Source organism: Melitaea cinxia, chromosome 15 (genome assembly GCF_905220565.1).
Source record: "Melitaea cinxia chromosome 15, ilMelCinx1.1, whole genome shotgun sequence".
Classification (NCBI taxonomy): Eukaryota; Metazoa; Arthropoda; class Insecta; order Lepidoptera; family Nymphalidae; genus Melitaea; species Melitaea cinxia.
Window position 1 is genome coordinate 14,319,197 of NC_059408.1, and position 23,856 is coordinate 14,343,052.

At 33.0% G+C, this 23,856-nt stretch overlaps 2 protein-coding genes across 2 annotated transcripts; one reads left to right on the forward strand and one right to left on the reverse strand.

Moving 5' to 3' along the window:
* Positions 1 to 366: 366 nt before the first annotated feature.
* LOC123660396 lies at positions 367 to 5,128 on the reverse strand. The gene is made up of 3 exons (XM_045595485.1): positions 4,978 to 5,128; positions 4,351 to 4,533; positions 367 to 628 (listed from the first exon to the last, which is right to left on the reverse strand). Exons 1-3 carry the CDS (start codon positions 5,027 to 5,029, stop codon positions 411 to 413), a joined length of 453 nt encoding a protein of 150 aa, XP_045451441.1. The 5' UTR covers positions 5,030 to 5,128; the 3' UTR covers positions 367 to 410.
* An 11,780-nt stretch (positions 5,129 to 16,908) lies between these two features.
* Positions 16,909 to 23,825, forward strand: LOC123660088. The gene is made up of 3 exons (XM_045595197.1): positions 16,909 to 17,076; positions 22,397 to 22,602; positions 23,636 to 23,825. The coding sequence occupies exons 1-3, from the start codon at positions 17,022 to 17,024 to the stop codon at positions 23,771 to 23,773; spliced, it is 399 nt and encodes a 132-aa protein (XP_045451153.1). The 5' UTR covers positions 16,909 to 17,021; the 3' UTR covers positions 23,774 to 23,825.
* Positions 23,826 to 23,856: the final 31 nt, after the last annotated feature.

Consider the following 23,856-nt stretch of genomic DNA (forward strand, 5'->3'; position numbering starts at 1 on the left):
ATTATATAAGAGGATTATTTTTAAAATCATAATATCAATAACGTGTTATCCACCAAAACTGAGGTGTCATAAGTTTATTAACCCTATATGCACCTTTATACTTTCCAAAAAACTCTAGAAGATTCTAAATGAAGTTCATAATGTCAAAAATAAGTTACAAGCTTTATTAAATATGGCAAGAGTATTAAGAAAAAAAAAAAACAATAAGTTACAAGCTTTATAAAACATGGCAAGAATATTAAAAAAAAAAAAAAAAAAACCAACAAATCTTGACGTTTTAAATTCCATTTATATATTTGTAGTTTTTATGCGTTTAAAAGTATTTTTTTTTTTTATTATTATAACTAAGTAAATAAAATTTAAAGCTCATATAGAAACTACATAATACAAACTAACGTAAAATATTTATTTTAAACCATTTTATATTTCAGTAAAATAAACGCTAAGCTTGTAAATATAGTTAGTATACTGTGGTTAACCGTCATAGCAGAGTTACAGTCATCGCTGAAGCATTGGCACACAGTCTCCAAGTGGTCCTCATTATCGGCCTTGTAGCAGGCCTTGTGGTGTTTCACCCAACCGCAGCCGCGAGTCACCCGGACCTCAGGATCGTGGCCCTTATGAAGGACTGTGGACAATATTATTGTATAGTAATCTTTACTTATATTATAATATCACACGAGCTTTTTTTTATTCGCGGTTATATTAAAAACTATTAGTTTCAATTAAAAAATCAAGGTGCTTTAGACCACACGACCGAAGGAAAACTTACGAAACGTAACTCTCTCTCTTTCTATCTTCACTAACTTATATCTCCCTCTCAATTTCCGTTCGCCTCACCCGATCACACTTTTTGTAACGCTCTCGTCCTAGCTTACTCCTCAAGTCAAGCGTGCGTCAAGAAGTTTTACTTCAAAAATACTTTACTGTTTGCATAGTTCATTTCAGATAACCAAAAAGCCGTAGTCAGTTAGCAGCTAAAAAACGGAAGGGCCCTAGGGTATGACGGAGTTACGACTGAGCTCCTCAAAGCCGCAGGATGACTTGCTCCGAAATCCGTGGCGAGACTCTTAACGCCGTTATCCACCGAGGTACCACGTCGGAGGCGTGGTCCAGGAGTGTGGCGGTGTTAAACAATTATAGACCGATCTCACTACTGAACCACATCTATAAGCTGTTTTGGAGGGTTGTTACGAATCGTCTCGCTTGAAGACTTACTACTTATACTACTTATTGAAATGAAAGTGTCAGTACGACAACACAAAGTTATTAAGGATTTAATTATTTAGAAGATCTATCCTTAAGCCGACGAATTATAAACGGAATTATTTATATCCACGGTGTACAAAAACAAACGAATAAAATCTTAGCGTTAAAAAAACTTATAGAGCAAATTTTTGTAGTTTGACTTTTTTTGTGAAAAATAAACCTTTGCAACTTAAGATACTTGATCTTGAATGCATGCATCGTTGAAGATCGATCTTGATGCATCTTGAATGCATCGGTAAAGAGTTTCGCTTCTCTCTAGGGTTGCCAACTTTTTTTGACAAAAAAAAACGTATAAAATGGTTTGGATAGGAAAAAATAAAGTATTTGGAAGAAAAAAAAAGTATTTTTCAAATTTTATGTTTTTATTGCTTTAAAAACGTATTTTTGTGTGCCTTTAGCACATGCTAACAATTTTTTGTTATATTTAAATGTTTCAAACTTGTTTAAAAATCATTATTTAAATTTATATAAATAAAAATTCGTTTCTAATTAAATTTATTGACGCTATATTTCTCTCTTCTCGCTACTTTAGATTCATTACTAAAAAAACCCTTTCAGTAAAAGCTTAAGTAGTTGGAACAGAAAGTAAGTAAGAATTTTTTTTTATATTTGGTAAGCTATCAGGTGCATTTTTAAGTATATATTGCCATTTTTCAACTGTACTTTTCACTGAAATTTTTTTATCATCATTAGTGATTTTTTTTTGTCTTATACATTCGGAATATATATCCTGCATCTTAACATTTAATCCGTCTTGTAATTTAGTTTTTATAATTATCATTTCAAAATTTTCAAATTTAACCGCATTTTTTAAGGACACGTTAGGGAGTATTGAAAGCCAGTTATCTTCGCTAAGGTCAAACAATTTTTCCAACCATTGATTCCTTAACTGCATATAAACAAAGCCAACGGTCAATTTTTCTACAATATCGTTGATAGTGAGTAGTGACATCTGTGACAAATGTCAGATTGTCACCTGTCCTGTCACATTCAAAACACCACATCTGTCATCTAACATTTCGTTCAGTAATTTTAAATCCTTTCCATCATCCGTTTTACCTTATGTGTACCGTTAAATAGTTAAGTACCCATAATGAGTATCTTGTTTCACGCATCACAGTAAAGATTGAAAATAAAGTATTTTCATATACTTTATTTGTATGCAAAAGTATAAAGTATATTTACCAAAAATAAAGTAAAATACTTTATTATAAAGTATGGTTGGCAACCCTACTTCTCTCTGACACAGCTTAATTGATATAATACTGTGAAGCAGAACAAGAGTTCTAATTGGTTATTTTTTTTTTAATATTGACGATAACAGAGCTGCCGCTTATCTGTATACATGAAGCAAAAACTTTGCACCCTTTTTTACGAAAATTGCGTGGACGGAGGAGAATGAAATTTCGCACACTTGTAGTTTATATAGAGAAGGAGTGCAGAATACTAATATATATTTTTTAATTATGCATAAAAATATATTAAACCAATTAAAAACAACGTAACACACACTACCATGTAATTGACACACACACGCATATTAAACTCTTTTGTTAATTGTCATGTAGTCAAATTTTTTTTAAAAAAGGTTCTTTATTTTGGTTTTCTTTAATTTAAATTTTTAATTATGGTCGACTTTCGACCTCTGGACGACCTATTGTTAAATTTAATTTCATTATATTCAGATAATGACTTATGTCTCGTAACCTAAACTCAAGTACCTAATCTCAATGTCTGTTATTCCTGGTTATTATTATCTTCACACGACTTGAGAGATATCGACCTTCATGAGGTCGCCAAGTTCATATTATATTATATCATGTAGTACGCGTATCTAAATACTTACGTAGAGACATTTGCTAGGTAATAAAGTTGTATATAATAATGACGGAAATATAGAGTTTCTTTTCATACTGATTAAAAAAACATTACAAACATTTTATGTACTTAACTACGACCTATTAAACAATCATTTGAATAATATACTGACAAGATTATAACATATTATTAGAACTCGATTTGTACACAACATAATCTTTAATCCGATTCTCGCAATAAAACTAAAATTAATATTAGGGAAGCAGGGTCGGATCCAACCCTCAAAAAAGGTTATGGACACAGCCACCCGAAAATCGGCGAAGTGCTATTTGGACTACGAAATCGCTCATCCATCATCATAACATATAAACAACTTTTGAACGCGCATCAGATCAGATATGATTTAAGGAAGACCTGGTCTATTTTGATTTGACACCCCATGAAAAAGGGAAAAGAAATGAAAATTGAATTGAAAAATGATTTTTTTCTAGGCCAGCCGTTCCATAAAATAATCGAGTCAAGAGAAATAAATAAAAGTTTCGAGGCTGTGGGCATGTCCACCGTGCCCACAACAGTGGAGCCGCCATTGTAATTAAGTGGCTATTTTGACAAAAATAGATACTCTCTGAATAATATAACTTTACACATAAAATTGAACGATATTTTCATACACATAATATGAATATGTAGTTCACATCGGACGCTATTTAAAATTATACATTTGTAAATAAATTAATAATTTAATCTTGTTTATATTGATACATAACCTTTTATATCAATTATGATGAAAATCAGCTATAAATATTATTTATTTAATTCATCACAAAGTTAAATTGGTTGGTGCTTACACCGACATATTATATGAATATCAAACTTGTCGGAGCCTAATCCATTACGCTACTCCACTCCGCTTGTCCTTCCGTGATCATGGTTGCTGTAAAGTATCCGAAACGTCGGACATCTAAAAAACTTAATAAAACGCGATAAAATACGAAAACAGTTGTTTCATTCTAATAACCTGTTATTTTGGTTCTCATACTACTATATACTAAGTTTTATTACGATCATATTACATACCAAGTTTTTGCGTGCAAAAGTAACAAGCATCCACCCATCCACCCTCACAAACTTTTCTTTTTAATTTTAGCATTAAGAAAATTAAAGTTATTGAGTAGTTACTCTTTACTCAGAAAGTAGATTCCGTTTTCAGTTACTCATCTAATATACTTAAGAACTTGTATATCAAAATAAATTGCGTCTTACTCGTCTGTACGATTTTCCTGCAAAACATCTGCTGTGATGCCAATGGATTAGGTGCCTGGAAAGCGCTGCGGGAACAGTCGGTTGAGTGGAGGTACCTCTGCACGGTTTCATCATCGTAGATGGTGGGGTCTATGCACATTGAGTTGTTAGCACTGTTGCATTCGTAGCATCTGATTGATGTACCTACACACACGAATAAAAAATATATATAGGCTTTTACGGTCCCACTGTTAGGCAAGTGTTCTAAAAAAAATTGAACGAAAATTAATAAATAAAAGATATAAAACGTTAACAAACACAAACAATAAAACAGTAAACAAATTAAATTACTTCCTATAAGTTTGTTTATACTTTTTTACATCTATTAAATACGACGGAATTATGCTGATCATTAAATTATTAATAATCTTATTATGGTTAAATGAAAACGCGGAAATTTAAAAGTGATAAGTTTAAATTAATTTATACAGAATATCAAAACAAAACAATGTCACCCTGTTACATCAATAAAGAAATGATACCTAAAATGTATAGATACAATAATTAAAAAAAAAAAAAACACAATCTTATCATAAATTACAATATTTAATATTTGAAAACCTTCAATTTATACTCTATTTAACTTACCAAATTCCACACAAGCAATCAAAACGAGAAACTCCAAAACGTATTTCGACATTTTGTTACAATTTATAATATCAACTACTCGTAATTTTACAAAACTGCGTCGTTAACGCGCCCCTAAGCGACTGGTGCGTTTCACAGCTTTGAATAAACCGAATAAGTTAACTAACGTACACAATGCACATCCTTATTCTGTAAATATAAACCAAATGACATGTGAATGAACTGACACGTACAAAATATCGTGTTTATTTAATTTATAAGTGAGATGATTCCGACGAATCGTTTTAAGATTTCACTTAAAATGGTTTAATATTATTGAATAATTATAAACAATTGTCTATTTGACTAAATGTACTAGTATTTAGTTTTCGTACTAGAATCCACGAAAATTAAAATATAGCGCGGCTACAATGAGTAGTATTACAACGTTTTGTATCCAACGAACTTAGTTTCTGAATATTATTTATCTTTCTATTTTTAGCCGATTAATAATAATAGTTCCGACAGTTTGAAGATTATAATTTACAAGTCTCTTTATCATCTTATGTCTACTATCGTCTATCACCAGCTTATTTTTTATATACAAAAGTAAATGAATCTTGACTAAGCAGATAAATTACTGATAAATAACAAGTTGCCGAAGTCACTTTTTAACTGGATGTTGTGCTTTATGACATGGGATTGAATTTCGTTCATGTTAAATGATTGTAAAGGCTGTACGCATACTTGTCGTACTCTAGCTTTTGTGTCTGTAAAGTGAGTGTCTCGAATGTCCCGATACAACCTTCAAAATTTTCCTAACACCACTGCGTAATATGCGCTATTTAATTATTTACTAGCTACGCCACGCGATTTCACCTGCGTAATTTCCTATCCCGTGGGAATCATAGGATAAATAGTAGAATACGTATTATTCTAGATCTACAGTAGTTCTTGCGTGAAAGAGTAACAAACATACATACATACATACTTACTCACAGACTAGCATTTATAATATTAGTAGGATAGAATTAGTAGGATATAGATACATCTATAGTATGCTTATATACAGAATCAGTATGAGACAGTAATCATATTTTATGATATACTAGCTCACCCCGCAAATGTTGTTTTGCTATATATGTTATTAACCCCCTTAACCCCCCCTCCCCCATAACTTATGGATATGAAATAGATGTTGGCCGATTCTCAGACCTACCCGATATGAACACAAAATTTTTAAAAATCGGCTTCTCCGTTTCTGGGGAGTATAATATGTTAACTAACACGTGACACGAGAATTTTATATGTAAGATGTATAGTAAAGAAAAAAAAAATAATATTGCATAATATATGTGACAAGCGTTAATTCCGTCGATAAACTGTCACGAATTTTGGCGGAATAAGCAATTGTAAAGTATTTGGTCCAATAAAGAATTTATTGTTTAAAAAAAAAGTAATAGTTGCGTAAAGTTGAATAAAAAAAAGTTCGAATAAAATAATGTAACAGAATAAACCCGCGTATTTAAGACACTTTTCTAATTACTTTAATAGTTTTTGTAATCACAGGGACCGCCGACAAGCGCACCACGTCCTTGTGGGCTTTTAATGAAACAATTAGTATATCGCGTGTTTTACCCAGAATAAGTGTCCTGCACGCACTACTTAGTTTCAATTGTGTCTATTTGTTAATTGTTATGATTCACATAATCATGTACTACTTTTTGCCCGCGATTTCACTCATATAAGAGTAGTTCTTGTGTAGAATTGATTATAAGTTGTATAATATTTTAAAATTTCGAAATAAATTATGTTAATGCTTATTGGTCTGATTTAAGTACGACCGACATAATTATAGTAGTGATTATAGAAAAATAAAGTTTTATAATATACGCTTCAGCCTGTAATATCCCACTACTGGGCATAGGAAGGATCAGAGCTTAATCCACCACGCTGCTCCAATGCAGGTTGGCGGATATATATTCCCTACTATGAGTAACGATCGCTATCAGGTGTACATGATAACAACCGGGACCGACGGCTTAACGTGCTCTCCGAGGCACGGTGGGGAGACCCACAAGGACTGTACAAACACCCAGACCACGGCAAACATCTGTATGGCCAATACAAATATTTGTCATGTGCGGGGATCGAACCCACAACCGCCACCGCAACCGACACAATCCATGGCTGTGACCGTTGCGCAAACGCGGCTTTAAAGATTTATAGTATACGGCTGCTTATTTGCTGTCGTTAAAAATTTTAAGTGCAGAAATGGCGTACAAAATTCAATTGATTATTATTGTATAGTGAAAATTCGTGTGATTAGTGTTTTGTTTATTTATTTAGTTTTTAACCGACTTAAAAAAAGGAGGAGGCTACTCAATTCGACCGTATATTTTGTTATGTATGTTCGGGGATAACTTCGTTTCTTATGAACCAATTTCGATAATTCTTTTTTTTTGTTGGAAAGGAGATATCCCAAGTGTGGTACCATGATAAGGAAACCAGGATCTGATGATGGAATCTCAGAGATATCGAGGGAATCCCTCTAAAATCGTAATGACGACTAGTGCGTTTGTTATTTTTTTTCGTCTACTTAGGTATTACGTTGTATTACTTGTCGATGTTTTTTTGATTTAATTGAAGTCGGATTTTTTCCTTTGTCAGCAAACACAATTATATTCACTTTACTTAAAAACAATTATTATTTATTAAAATTTAACAGACATTCCTCAAAGCTTATAACCACATTTTCATGCAACGGAGAAGACTTAAAAAAATACAGTCGAATTGAGAACCTCCTCCTTTTTTGGAAGTCGGTTAAAAAATGTGTCTGTACCTATTTATGTATGTATGTAGAGTGTCGGTTTTATGTGACGGTGTGCGCACGCGTCGTAAAAATTTACTCTTGTCGTTTCTCCCTGACGCCCCAAAAGAAGTACCTATAACTTCAAAATAACTTTGCTAGGAGTAACATCTATACATCTATACAAATATAATAAAATTGGAGTGTCTGTTTGTAATATTAAAATAACCGTTTTTTACTAAATGCACGTGGATACACGGTACATACACCAAAATAACATTTTTTACAATGTATGTCTGTCTGTCTGTCTGTTTGTTCTGGCTAATCTCTGAAACGGCTGAACCTATTTGGACGGGACTTTCACTGGCAGATAGCTGGTGTAGTGAGGAGTAACTTACGCTACTTTTATTTTAGAAATTAATTGGTTTTATAACTTTGCGAACTTAACAATAACGTTTTTGTTAAATTTCACGCGGACGTAGTCGCGGGCACAGCTAGTTTTGAATAAAAAAACTATTGGTCAAATTAACTTATCATACGTAGCTACGCGAGTATCACGTAGCTTCTTCTTATGTGTGGACTTAGTGACGCTGTATTTCATGCAAGATATTACTAATTTTGTAATTAAACACAGTTTATATATTATTTTCAAAAGAATAACTGCAGAGTTTCTAGCTGATTCTTCTCTGCAGAATCTACATTCAGAATCAGTGGTAGCTTCACTTTTGAAAATAATAATCACTTTAAAATTCTAATTTGTAAAATGTGTGGTTCGAAGGTGCTTTTTAAGCCTATTTGATAAAAGTTATTTTTGATTTTCATTTTGAATAATCAGTCAATCAGTCAGTTTAAACATATTATTTTTGAAGTATTGAATTAGGTATTAGTAACTGATGCTGACAGACTGAGATTTAATAGATTTCAAATCGACATGAAATATTTGAGACGACTTGTGTTTTTCTGAATTTACTCGATCATCTAAAAACTTCTATTGAATTTTTAGACGGAGTACAAAGAACAAACAATAAATAAAACGTCAAAACCGTAACAACAGAAATCCGTAAAGAATTCCTGCAGGGCTAAAAATATAGTGGAAACGTAGAAATAATTGATAAAATCGTTCACTTTATTTTACATTGTAAATAAATAACAATTATACTTGCTTGATTTGACGTAAACAGCAAGAACTAAAGCGCTGAACACTATTGGATTTACCATTGTCACTGCAAGATGCGCCTGTTATTTTATAATAGCAAATCTATTATCACTGAATTGCTATACAATTTAATCAGGCGCAAAAATCTTCGATATCACAATAAAACACTGCAAGAACATAACAATATGAGTAATAGCAATTACTCAAATGCGACACTTTTTTTATTAAATATTGATGACATGTGCTTTTTTCACTAAATTCGCTTGCGAACTAACTGCCTGAGAGGTATATTGTGAGTTTATATCTTGGCTATCCATTGTACCTTACGGACACGCATCACAAAGGGAATATCTGGATTAATTTGGATTCCGCGTGACATATATAACAGAAAGTGCCAAAGGAAACATTAATAAAGATTGCTTATGACATTTAAGCCTAATTTGATGTCAGACTGCAAAATTCTTGAAGGACTCGACGTCATTAAGCACTTTCGGGGGAATTCCATTTAAACTGCACAATCTTAATTATAATTTTTGTTTAAAATAAGTTGTAAATCTAAACTGCTACCGAATAAACTGTAAGCTATTAGACTACTAAAAAAATTGAGAAAACTATTTCGTGACTAAACAGATATTTGTGAAACTCATAAAAATGAAGATTCACTCACAACTCACTCAAACATCACAAATGACACTGTTTACCTGTGATGTTTGACGATTTTTGTAATAACGCTGTCTTCGACATTGTAGGTATAAATTGTTTATCACAGGACTGACATCCTACTGTGAGTTGAGTATGAGGTATTTATTTATGGTTTATTTTAAGAAATATATAACTGAAGACATAATCATACGCCAAGAACATAATTATATAATTTAAATTATAGACCTATTGTATACGGGTAGTAATTTTGAGTATTTATTTATCTGTTTATGTCTTGTATACAACCTCGGCATACGAGTATATGCGATCAGGGTTGTCAATGATATGAAATTTTGTTTTGTATGATTTGTTTGTATACGAATTTAAGGATAATTACGGGTTCTGAATTCGGTTACGGATACGAAAATATTTCTGATTATTCGTTAGTATCGGGATGTTTCGGGTACGGATGTCTGAGTTGCTAGAAATTTTAAGACAAATCAATATGACGCAGTTAATGTCAACTCTTACGAAAAAAAAAACTTATTTCGGATTTTACTCCTTTCCGAATTTTTTCGAAACGTTTGTAGGGGATTCGGATTATTTTACGAATATATTATTATTTCGGATATCCGACAGTTTTTGTTACATTTACGAAACTTCGAACATCCTTACTCACTATGTGCAATTAAACAAACTATGATTAGATAATTCAATGCAAAAGTAGTAAACAAGATTGACACAAATCACTCCCAATGTCAAGTACATGTATTTCATGGTTTGTCTTACTATTCAATGATGTTTGTGTGTGCGTATGACATATACATTATTCTACATTTAGTGTAAGGTTTGTCCGAATTCAATCGAGAGTATGAGGTCACCTATATGACAATACTAAACGGCCTTTGTGGGTATCATTTGAATTATTCATTACTCCTTCGCGCTTCTCCGCTCCTGGTACAATTCTGCTACATTGACCTAACTTATGTATCATTTATGGACTATTTAAATCCTTGAAATAATAATATTTGGAAAGATTAAATTTGTACTATACCAAGCCTGTCAAGAATAACCAATAAGACGTTACAGATAGACTATTGTATTATAAGATCAAATAGTAGTTAGTATAGTTATTAGTACGGAACCTACACAAAATTATTGGCTTTATAACTATTAAAAGATACATGTTAAATGAATAACCAAGACTAAAACTCAGGCCAACTTTATAGTACCTACCTTCACAATAATGGCCACGTAGCAGCCAAAAATGACTTCCCAAAATAAAAATCATCGATAAAGGAAATGGAATTTTTGTAATTCCTTTGTTATTCATATCTTTTACAACCTTATTCAAAATTGCTTAAACTTACTACTTCCTAAAATCGTAGAATTCTTCCAAATAACTTATTTGTAAACACACTACAACGATTCTTGGATTAGTGAAATTGTTTCCTTAAAAATATAATATAAAGTAAAATTTAATTTAATTTATATGAGATTAATTTAAATATATCCCATTAAGCTTTAAATACATCTCTCTCATAAAAAATGAGGTTCAGTTAATCTTCGCACTTTTCAAATATAAATGTTGGTCATACACATGTTCGTCGCTGTCTGAGCGTTTGTGCTTGTGTGTTGTGTATAATTCCGGACCCTCGAAACAGAAAAACAACAAATCTAACTTTTTTATTTATTGTACATATAATATAATTATTAGAAAGTACAAAAGCACGAAAAACGTTCCTGATTTGGTACTAGATGTGACACGACGCTTCCTGGATTGCAGCTTGTTACTACGTCCTATGCTCAGGAGCAGGAAGGAGCAATTTGTTCGGCTCTAATCTCTTAATGTCGGAATATGCGGAGGTTGACTTGAGGTAGTGTGCGTTACACAAACACTACAACAGATTAATTCATATATGTAATAAAGGTGTAATATTTAGGTACGTAAAGTACTTCTGCTTTCCCTGCATCTTTTCTATTTTTTCAAGTTTAAATGTGACAAGTACTCTCATACTTTCAGAGAGAAATAGCCCTAATTTACCTAATTGTTGAATATTATTCTTTAAGCTAGAATACTTTTGTTTAAAGAATTAATTTTATATCTCTGAACTGATTTATTGTTTTATTTGGAAGCAAGATTAACAACTATACCTACCTGTTTCAGTTTTTTCGATGTGATCCATATCATATAATCTAGGTGTAGGTTATCCACTTAACCACAATAATCTTAGCAAAGAAATATAATATGTTACAATTAATTTTATTTCAAATCAACCACACATTGGCTATTTTATAATTATGGTACGTTAAAATCAAACTTAATTTTTTTTTAAATAATACAATTCAGCACACAACTTTCCAGAACATACTAAATAAAAATAGCTACTTAGTATCAAAATCAATAAAATTAGAGAGTTTGTATCGCCGAGAAGGCAAGAAAACTAATTTAGATATAACAGGTAAAATATTCTGGAATCCAAAAGTTAAATAATCACAGTCAAAGCATCATTGTGTTTTAGATTATATCAAGATCAGTCGATTTTTCGATAAACAAACTTCTGGATTTGGTCATCCATCTTCCATTGATTAATTTACACATGCTTAAAATAATGTTGTAAAATTTAACGCTACGAATCATCGTATACCTATCAAGGCAAGAGTGAATTGAAGTGAATTTTCTAGGCAAGCGCGCACCATCTTAGGCTGCATCTTCTCTTACCATCCATTTACGTTTTTTTCTTCTTGTTCTTAGTAAATCTTCTTGCACTGTTTGCCTCGCTATATTAAACACTTACTCATGACCATGGGTTGACTGGAAGAAATCTCTTTTAGAGACAAGTCCACCTTTGCCATAAACATTGTTATTATGTTGTTTTTACATGTATTTTTTGAGTGCAATAAAGTATATATACATACCATCAGGTGAGATCGCAGTCAAGCGCTAGTCTATATATATATATACTAGCTGTGCCCGCGGCTTCGCCCGCGTTGAAATCAGTGTGTCACAAAGTTTTCCCGGCACACTTCCAGTTAAACTCTCATTATAATCGGCTTAGCCGTTCCGTAAACCTTCCTCTTGAACCGCATGAAAATCCGTTCAGTAGATTTTGAGGAAATCGATCACATACACTTTTGAGGACTTTGTTTTATAATACACTAACTGTTGCCCGCGACTACATCCGCGTGGTTATGAAGATATGCATTACTATTAAGATGTTTAACGCATTTTTTTTTATTTCAGTCACTTGAAATGCTTATCACACTGAGTAACTTTTTAAAAGGCACAATTTAGTATAATTTAATACTTGTTTTTATAAAACCTCTCTATACACCACATTTTTAGTTTTATTTTCAGGCTGCAGTATAAATAACCTATCGACGAATTTATATAACTGCTGTATATGTTTCATACAAACTATCAACCCCAATTAAACCCCCTTAGTGGTGGAATATCGCTAAATCTCTCTACTCTACTACTATTATCTACTAACTATAATCTACCTCCCTGCCAAATTTCATCTTTATCCATCCTAGATGGATGGACCTTCCAGCTGTTTTTAGGTTCTCGTGATGAGTGAGTCAGTGACCTTTCTCTTTTATATATATAGATTACGATGTATTATTTGGACACCTCCTCACCATCAATAGAGCATATATTTTAAATTTCAAGTCTCTTACTTCAAAGACATAGAACTTTCATACAAATTTCCAACCCCCGTTTTATCCCCTTAGGGGTCGAGTTTCGTAAAATTTGTTCTTAGCGGATGTTTACGCTCTATAATGAACCTACCTATCAAATATCAAATTTGTAGCTGTTATAGTTTCGTGGATTTCGTGATGAATGAGTCAATGTACCATCCCCCGTTTTAACCCCGAAAGGGAGTTGATTTCTAAGGATACATTGTTTAGAGACCTCCTCACCATCTATGGAGCATACATTTTAAATTTCAAGTCTCTTACTTCAAAATCATAGTACGTTCATACAAACTTGCAACCCCCATTTCACCCCCTTAGGGGTCGAGTTTCGTAAAATTTGTTCTTAGCGGATGTTTAAGCCTTATAAGAAACCTACCTATCAAATGCCAAATTTGTAGCTGTTATAGTTTCGGAGATTTCGTGATGAATGAGTCAATCTACCATCCCCCGTGTTAACCCCAAAAAGGAGTTGATTTCTAAAGATACATTGTTTGGACACTTCCTCACCATCTATAGAGCATACATTTTAAACTTCAAGTCGTTTACTTCAAAAACATAGGACTTTCATACAAAATTCCAACCCCCGTTTTATCCCCTTAGGGGTCGAGTTTCGTAAAATCCGTTCTTAGCGGGTGTCTACGCCCTATAAGAAACCAACCTGCCAAATGTCAAATTTGTAGCTGTTATAGTTTCGGAGATTTCGTGATGAGTGAGTCAATCTACTATCCCCCGTTTCAACCCCAAAAGGGAGGTTATTTTTAAAGATAAATTATTTGTACACTTTCTCATCATCTATAGAGCATACGTTTTAAATTTCAAGTCTCTTACTTCAAAAACATAGGACTTTCATACAAACTTCCGACCCCCGTTTTACCCCTTTAAGGGTCGAGTTTCGTAAAATCAGTTCTTAATAGATGTCTACGCCTTATAAGGAACCCACTTGTCAAATATCAAATTTGTAGCTCTTATAGTTTCGGAGATTTCGTGATAAATGAGTCAATCTACCATCCCCTGTTTTAACCCCAAAAGAGAATTTATTTCTAAAGATACATTATTTGAATACCTCTTCACCATCTATAGAGCATACACTTTAAATTTCAAGTCTCTTACTTCAAAAACATAGGACTTTCGTACAAACTTCCAACCCCCGTTTTATCCCCTTAGTGGTCGAGTTTCATAAAATTTGTTCTTAGCGGATGTTTACGCTCTATAAGGAACCTACCTATCAAACGTCAAATTTGTAGCTGTTATAGTTTCGGAGATTTCGTGATGAATGAGTCAATGTACCATCCCCCGTTTTAACCCCGAAAGGGAGTTGATTTCTAAAGATACATTGTTTAGAGACCTTCTCACCATCTATGGAGCATACATTTTAAATTTCAAGTCGTTTACTTCAAAAACATAGGACTTTCATACAAACTTCCAACCCCCGTTTTACCCCTCTAGTGGTCGAATTTCGTAAAACCCGTTCTTAGCGAATGTTTACGCCCTATAAGGAGCCTATCTGCCAAATTTCAAGTTTTTAGGTGTTATAGTTTCGGAGATTTCGTGGTGAGTGAGTAAACCTACCATCCCCCGTTTTAACCCCAAAAGGGAGTTGATTTCTAAACATAGATTATTTGGACACCTTCTCATTATCTATAAGGCATACATTTCAAATTTCAAGTCTCTTCATTCAAAAACATAGGACTTTCATACAAACTTCCTACCCCCGTTTTACCCCCTTAAGTGTCGAGTTTCGCAAAATCCGTTCTTAGCGAATGTCTAAACCCTATAAGGAACCTACTTGTCAAATTTCAAGTTTGTAGGTGTTATAGTTTCGGAGATTTCGTGATCAGTGAGTCAACCTACGATCCCCCGTATTAACCCCAAAAAGGAGTTGATTTCTAAAGATACATTATTTGGACACCTTTTCATCATCTATAGAGCTTACATTTTAAATTTCAAGTCTCTTACTTAAAAAACATAGAACTTTCATACAAACTTCCAACCCCCATTTCACCCCCTTAGGGGTCGAGTTTCGTAAAATCTGTTCTTAGCGGATGCTTACGTCTTATAAGGAGCCTACCTGCCAAATTTCAAGTTTGTAGGTGTTATAGTTTCGGAGATTTCGTGATGAGTGAGTGACCTTTCGCTTTTATATATATAATAGATATATATAAAAAATAAAAAAAAAATGGGCGTACATATTAGAGGGACAAACTCCTCTTTTAAATCTTATGGTTGTTACCTATTGAAGCATGATACAGCAGGAAATATCCAGCTTAAAATCTAGTATAGCCTAGAACTAGTAATAGCCCAGTTCGAAGGATAACGCCAGAGTTACATTGCTTTTATTTTTCAAACAACTTATAATATCATTTGCGATAATTAAAGGAATTGTAACTAAGTTTCCCAATAAAAAATATCCATTATATAACTACAAACAGTTCCTACTTTTAGATTTTTATAGTTATTCCGTGTAAAGATATCATTAAACAAAAATTATTGGCTCTAACAATATAAAAATAAATTTAACTTAAAAGCTTTTCATATTTAATTGAGAAAACACATCTCTCTTGACCATTTTAGTATAGTTTCATTTTAGTAGTAAAATGAAAATCCGGAGTTGAGTGTCCGAAATACAACACCACACAACATACAACAAACGCCGTGAAAAATCTGCATAGCTGATAGAAAAATTGTAATTTGTGGAGATTTTTTTTAAGTGATATATCCACAGGCTTATTATGCCCATGCTTTTATTATTCCATTTTTTTTTTGTTTAAGCTTGCATCGGTACTTCACTGCAACTTTAGAATCCTAGAAACCTTAATAACTAGTTTTAAAATTTCAACATTTGTGGAGATTGGAGCTACAACGACTAGTGCAGAAACCACTTGCTCTGACCATTGCAACAACCTATCGCCTAGGTTTTTTTATACTTCAAAGGCAGCAAATAAACGTACAGTTCCGCCTGATCGCTGGATATCATTACTTATGGACCTCTGCAACACCAGAATTATTGCAAGTGTGTTACAGACCGTATCTGTATACCCTAATTCCCTCTATTCACCAATATTAAAACAATTCTCGCAGCAGTATTATTTGCTGTGTTTTTCTATAATATTGAAGCACTTCCCTAGTCCGGCTGCTTCAAATTTTGTGGGCTATATTTGTTGCCCTGGACTAAATACAAAGTATTATTTATTGTAGGTTAAGGGCTGTACGGTTTAATACTTTTCCTTTTTTTTCCTTACTATTGTATCATTGTTACCATATAGTAAAATAAAATTTATTACCTAAAAATGGCAACATTCAAAATATTATTTTCTACCAAAAAAACTATGGATTAATTTTTAAGCAATTTTCTATCGTCAAGTTTTTTAAAATATTGCGTAAATGCCTTTTAAGCTATTACATACCTAACACTTTCATAAAGTTCTAATAAAATTCGACAGCTGAAATAACCTGACCTTCAAAACGCAGCGAATACAAGTCTATCAATATCCAAACACACCCCAACCATCTCTATGACTCTATCAACTAACGCAATTGGTACGTCGATCCGGCCTAGACACCAGCCCTTTCCACCTATACCGGTGCGCTCAATATATCACCCAATTTGCGATGTATTAGAGCAATTGAATAAGCGGTGCCCACCGTTTTGATCATAGATATAGCATAAACACCACTAGCTTGATAGTCTCAGTCGGTACGTGACCTGGACCGCGCGCGGTCCACAGCGGAGGAAACCGGTTAGAACGGGAAACGGGCAACATGGCGCTCATGACGTTTTGCTTTTTGGCGGTAATATTCAGTCTGCTCCAGCAAGGTTTGTGGTTCATTTAATCGAGGAAAATATAAAATTTAACAGTCTAGGATTTATTTAAATTGGCTCAAATTTAGATTACATTTTTGATACCAGTTTTACGTGAGAATTTTATAGACTTTTGTGTCGTTTCGGTTTTAGAAGTGAAACTTTTTTTAAATTGTTGTGATTTGAAACTCGATGAAATGAAAATTGCGTCACGATAAAAAAAAAACATAAATATATAGGAGATAATTAGATAGAATACATTACTACTCAAAAAGCGTAAGCTTCCTATATTTCGGAATTATTTCAAAAAGTGCCACGTGTAATTAATAGGCATCTTAATAAAATAATATACAATGACGATTCAAAATCGCTTTCAGAGCGTACACGAATAAAATTAATTTTGATATTGGTTTTTTTTTGTATTTTATTTTGAAAAAATAAACGTTTTTTTTAACTTAACTTTAATCCTTAAGAAATGATATAAGTCTTCCAACTATAGCGCGGACGTAAATCGACAATTTAAGTTTTGGTTTTAGTGTTTTACTAACTGACCCCGAAAACGTTCTTTTGACATATATGTTATTAACCCCTTAATGCCCCCCCCCCCCACAGCTTAGGGGTTTGAAAAATAGATGTTGGCCGATTCTCTGACTTAGCCGATATGCACAAAAAAATTCATAAAAGTCGGTCGACTCGTTTTGGAGGAGTGTGGTAACTAACATCGGGACACGAGAATTTTATACATAAGAATATTTTAATCTATATTAATATTATAAAGATTTGATTGTTTGTTTGTTTGCATTGAATAGGCTCCGAAACTACTGAACCGACTTGAAAAATTCTTTCACTGTTGGGAAGCTACAATATCCGCGGGTGACATATTATATTTTCTATATTATATTGTCAAAAAAATTAGGAAAAAAAATGTTGTTACATATATAAATACCCAGTCGAAGCCGGGGCGGGATGCTAGTTAATTATATTTTAATAAATGTAAGGATTGATTGTGGGTCGTAAGAGGCGACTAAGGGATAACAAGGTTCCACAACCACCTTGGAACTTAAGAAGCCGACCGATGGCGGGATAACCATCCAACTGCTGGCTTTGAAATACACAGGCCGAAGACGGGCAGCAGCGTCTTAGGTACGACAAAGCCAGTACTGCTGTCACCAACCCGCCTGCCCAGCGTGGTGACTATGGGCAAAACACATGAGTTCACGTTATTTTTGGCGTCAACTTGTGGAGGCCTATGTCCAGCAGTGGACTGTAAAGGCTGTAATAATGATGAAGGATTGATTGATAGTGATGATGATGATTCATTTAATAAAATATTTTCATTGTCATAGATCGCGGTAATCACTCTTAAAGAGTTGACTCCAGGCGCGAGTCAAAACTGACACGCAAATTATTTTACATTTCGTTATTAATTTCCAGCGAAACTGTAAGCAAATCTATTTCATTTTATAAACATTTTTCAGTATCCTTCATGTTCACATTACTAATTTTATGAAAGAAATATGATAGTTTTAGTAAACAACGCCGAACTGCTATGAAATAATAGTTATTTTTAACCATACCTACTGTTAATCGAGAACTAGTATCGAAAATGTTGCAAATTTATGAACAAATCTTTACTGATAGTATAAAGAAGAAAGATTTGAATTTTGTAATGAATAAACACAAAAACTATTTATTCGATTTAAAAAGTCTTTTGACACGTTATGACTTATGACCGACAATGATTGACATAGGCTATATTTCATCATCATCATTACAGCCTATACAGTCCACTGCTGGACATAGGCCTCCACAAGTGTACGCCAAAAATAACGTGAACTCATGTGTTTTGCCCATAGTCACCACGCTGGGCAGGCGGGTTGGTGACCGCAGTACTGGCTTTGTCGCACCGAAGACACTGCTGCCCGTCTTCGGCCTGTGTATTTCAAAGCCAACAGTTGGATGGTTATCCCGCCATCGGTCGGCTTCTTAAGTTCCAAAGTGGTTGTGGAACCTTGTTATCCCTTAGTCGCCTCTTACGACACCCACGGGAAGAGAGGGGGTGGCTAAATTCTTTAGTGGCGTAGTCACACAGCATATAGGCTATATTTGAACGGGAGAAAATGGAACAGTTAAAATATTTTGAATAAAGATTTTGCTTATTATTTATTCAACGCTATCATATAAATGTTAATAATTCAACGGTATCATATATACATGTATGTTATTAATATGGGTCACAGTTTTTTGTCGATACCTTGTCAGCGAAATCATAAGTGTTGGATTTCGCTGTATTAATTGCAGAACCGCATCCCTGATTATCAAAGAAGGTTGATAAACAGTAGAACTGTAATCGTAGCTGCGTTTACACGAAAATGAAAAAAATATCGATTTCAATTACATCGACAAGTAATACGATGTAGGTAGTCGATAAAACAGTCAATTAAATACGCATTATTAGGAATAACACAAAAATTACTCGTCATATATCGATCAAATTCAAATTAAACTACATGACATGTACCAGCTTTCGAATAAAAAAAGAATAATCAAAATCGGTTAACCCAGTAAAATGCTACGAGGTAACACATAAAAACACATACAATAAACATATAAAATAATAAAACAGTCGAATTGAGTACCTCCTCCTTTTTTGAAGTCAGTTCATTTGATTGTATGTCTGTTTGAAAGCTCAGCTAGATTATAAGGTCAGTAGGTAGAGCTGTGATCGCAAAAAGCCTATCATTCATAAGATATTCTGTTCTGTGTTAAAGCATTTATATTAAAATGAATTTCAATACTATATTAGTATGAAGCAGTTACAGCCTGTTCTAGAGTGTACTGATCTATGTTACTTTGAGCAAAGCTTAGTAAATAGACTTTAATAAACATAGATTAGATATATCTAAAATAATATCAAAATTTATTTTATGAAAATTATAAATGTATCAAACTGACTGTCTATTTTTTTTTTCGTGAACAAATCGTTATTTTTTTTAACGAACACAAATGAATAACTGTTGTTTAATTTGGTGCAATCGATTCGGAAAGACATACATTTCAGCGACTCGTTTTTATTCGTATAAAATGTAGTACCTGGGTGACCGAGCCTAGCTCGGTATTTTTAGTAAATCGTGTTTTTTGGAATTCATATTTAAATTCGAATTACATATTTATAAAATATGAATAATATTTTTTTTAAAATAACGAGTTCAATTAAAAAAAAGGAAAAAAAATAATTGATCAGGGACATTGGGATTTGAACCATGATCTCCTCGGTTGATCCCGACCGGCCGATTTCCCACCGAGCTATTACAACTTTAATGACAGTTGCGAAATTTACCTTCGTATTCTAACGATATTGTAGCTATTTTTTCACTCCCTAAAAACAGGGATAAAACGTCATTTTCTAAAAATGAATCCTAGTTAGATGGATTTATCTCCCCCGAAACCTCCTATATACTAAATTTTATGGAAATCGTTGGAGCCGTTTCCGAGATTCAGATTATATATATATATATATATACAAGAATTGCTCGTTTAATAGTATAAGATTCACGTTGCTAGTCTATAAGGTCCTTGAATAAAAATATTTTTACGTTTTACTCCAATCTAAGATAATTATGGTCCTTGTTTGAGAATTAATATAATTGTTTAGCAATAAAAATTTGTTGTAATGAAATTATATTATAGATTATTATATTAGGAATCTATCGTATAGGAAAAATAAAACGCAATTGTATGAAGAATTAACCGATGTTACAAAAACTGTTATAACATAATTGTGTTTTTAATTGTATCAATAACGCTTACCCAAAAGCATTAGCTCAAAGCTCATTAGCGCAATAGCTCTTGAGAAGATTCTCTCTATTAATGTTGAAGATTTATACAATTATAGTGTTTTTATATAATTAAAATAAATTATCATAATAGAAATTTCCATTGAGTTAATGTTTATTAAATAAAGGCGGAGTTGTTATCGCGTTAAAAGTGTTGTTACCTGAAAAAAGTGTTGTTAATGATGAGAAATATTCCTTATTTTCTCTGTACATTCTCTTGATTCGTGAAAACAGCGGAATTGACAATGTTTGGCCATAGAATGTTATGTATTTAGGACAGTTGTAACTGTAAATACATATGTATTTGCAGCATACAAACGTTACAGCCCTATCCGATGCCATCGGACTGAAGGGCACTTAACTTGTTGGTTTTTTCTTTCTCTAATTCAGAATAAGTTCACTGGAAAGCAAACCTTATAATGAATATTATAATTAGTCCCTTAAAATTCTATAGTTATATGTATATATAATATGTATTAATCACTTCACAGCGCTGTTAGGGGGGGGGGGACATTTCAGCCTGTAACATCCCACCGCTGGGTATAGACCTCTTTCTCCGTTTAGGAGCAGGATTCGATTGGAGCTTAATCCACCACGGTGCTCCACAGCGGGTTCGAGTTCTATTTTATTTGACAAATATACCCTGCGAAATCTAACTTTGTACCACAAATGATTAATGTGTTCTTATTTTTTATTTACACTTTTTGCACACCAACATAAAAGTAACATAAATTTAATTAAGTTAAAAAAAAATAATAAATTTGGATTAGTTGCAACAGGCGTTCAGGCGGGTGGGTGTTCTTTTGTAGTGAACCGATTTTATGAACCCTATTTATACTAATTTGTCCAATTTGCATACTGGTTTAGTGTATCTGGTCTATGATATATATTTTATTTATTTATTTATTTAATACCTTATTGTACACCACTAATGTATTACAAACAAAGCATAAAGATATATACTGAATAAGAATGAAGGAATACATACAATTTTCATGAAAATACGAATAAGGCTCAGTTATTTTTGGTATTACTCTATTTCTAATTTTATGAGGTGTTGCAAATTCAAAAAGCTTTTTCTGTGTGGGCTGGTGAGAGATGTTTATGTTTGATTATGAAATAAACATTCCGATATACATTTTGACGAGTTCATGAAATTGATTACATGAATGAAATGGCCAATTCACTTCACTCAATCTTTAAAAATCTTTTTGTTATTTTTTTTTTTAATTTTTTAGTAAATGTAATTACTTATTGCACAGACAATAATGATACTGATGAAAAAAGAACTTTTACTGAATACAGTAAGTCCATCATAAAGTTAAAAGTTTAAAGCCTGTCTCCAATCAATGAATTAGTAAAAAACGATAAACTAATGCTATGTCCCAAAATTATTCGATAGGAATTTGTTTATTCATTCGCTGTAATCAATAATAACAAGTCAGTCAAATTATTAGTGAAAGAAATAAATTATTTTATTTATTTAAATTTGTTCACAGGTCTGGCCATAACATGCTACCAATGCAACAGCCACAACGACTCCAGATGCCTGTTGGACAAGTTGCCCGACTCCCTGAGACTGCCCTGCGGTCCAAAGGACACGATGTGCAGGAAGATATCACAAGTCGTGGAGTTCGAGATGAATGGCATGCCACCAGACAGCCGTGTTATAAGAGGCTGTGGGTGGGATGAGAGCAGCTACAAGGTAGAACAAAATTGATAATTTAAATTTTTGTATATGAAAGGGGGACAAATGAACAGAGAGCACTACCCTGATGTTAAATGGTTACTGTCAACCATTCACTGCAAAATTAGAGGACTTTCGAGTGTGTTGCATGTTGGAATACTTTTTAATATAAAATAATAATAAAAAATATTCCTATGTTTCCGAGTCTTTTGTATCTATAATATAAAAATGAATGTTTGTCTGTATGTCCTTTATAGAATCGTAATCGGTTTCCGAGTCGGTATACTTTTTAACATAAACGAAAATAACAAAAGTGTTTTAATTCATTTATTATTAGATTGAATTCAATCATCTGTAATCATACTTTTATTCAATACTAGCTGACCCGGCGAACTTCGTATCGCCTAACACAAACTTTATCGTATGGTATTAAAGTTCAAATTGACTTTTAAGTATTATCACAAATCTTTTGTATGGGAGTATAGAAAAGTGTTGTTTTTAGACTTTTTCAGGAAATTTAAAATTCTTTTTTTTAGAATTTTTCTCTCCGTAAGAACCATCCTCGTACTTCAAGGAATATTTTAAAAAAAGAATTAGCGAAATTGGTCCAACCGTTCTCGAGTTTTGCGCTTAGCAACACATTCAGCGACTCATTTTTATATTATAGATTAACATTGAATAATTTAATAGATTTTTATTAATAAAACAAAATGACAGCAATTTCAATTCGACAATAGCTGGATAACCTGAGAGAAAATAATATAAATCGTACGACTATCAAACGCTCATACTTTTCATATACTTTTTATGATTACACATAGACATGCCCAAAATACATTGACCATATTATCAATGCAGTTAATCTCAAATGTATAACCACATTCTGACATTCGCATGTTTCGTGATCTCTAGTCATGTTTCATGTTCTTTTTGGGTTATGGATTATGATAATAGATATAAGCTTTCGCTTATACGAGTACTTGGTTGTGGAACGTGGAATGCAAATCACCGAGAATCTAAATATGATTATAAAGTCAGCCTTGTTTTTCAGGGCCGTTGCTACCAACGCTCAGGTTTCGGAGGTAGACAGGAGGTATGTTCGTGTTTAGAAGATGGCTGCAACTCTGCCTCCGTGCCAGTCGGGGCCACCGCCCTCATGCTTCTCACATTCGCTTTACTAAGATTCTAAGCATACAAAAAAATTAAATAGAGTGTATGTATACAAAATCGTTATATGAGAATATTGTTTCTTTTTGAATGATGTCCTTCGTA

Excerpts from the sequence above, each read along its gene's own strand:
- LOC123660396 (XM_045595485.1), bottom strand. The coding sequence starts at position 5,029 with ATGTCGAAATACGTTTTGGAGTTTCTCGTTTTGATTGCTTGTGTGGAA. Across the intron at positions 4,534-4,977 it reads GATTGCTTGTGTGGAATTTG|GTACATCAATCAGATGCTAC; the intron begins GTAAGTTAAATA and ends TCGTGTGTGTAG. Across the intron at positions 629-4,350 it reads CAGGAAAATCGTACAGACGA|TCCTTCATAAGGGCCACGAT; the intron begins GTAAGACGCAAT and ends TATTGTCCACAG.
- LOC123660088 (XM_045595197.1), top strand. The coding sequence starts at position 17,022 with ATGGCGCTCATGACGTTTTGCTTTTTGGCGGTAATATTCAGTCTGCTC. Across the intron at positions 17,077-22,396 it reads ATTCAGTCTGCTCCAGCAAG|GTCTGGCCATAACATGCTAC; the intron begins GTTTGTGGTTCA and ends ATTTGTTCACAG. Across the intron at positions 22,603-23,635 it reads GGGATGAGAGCAGCTACAAG|GGCCGTTGCTACCAACGCTC; the intron begins GTAGAACAAAAT and ends CTTGTTTTTCAG.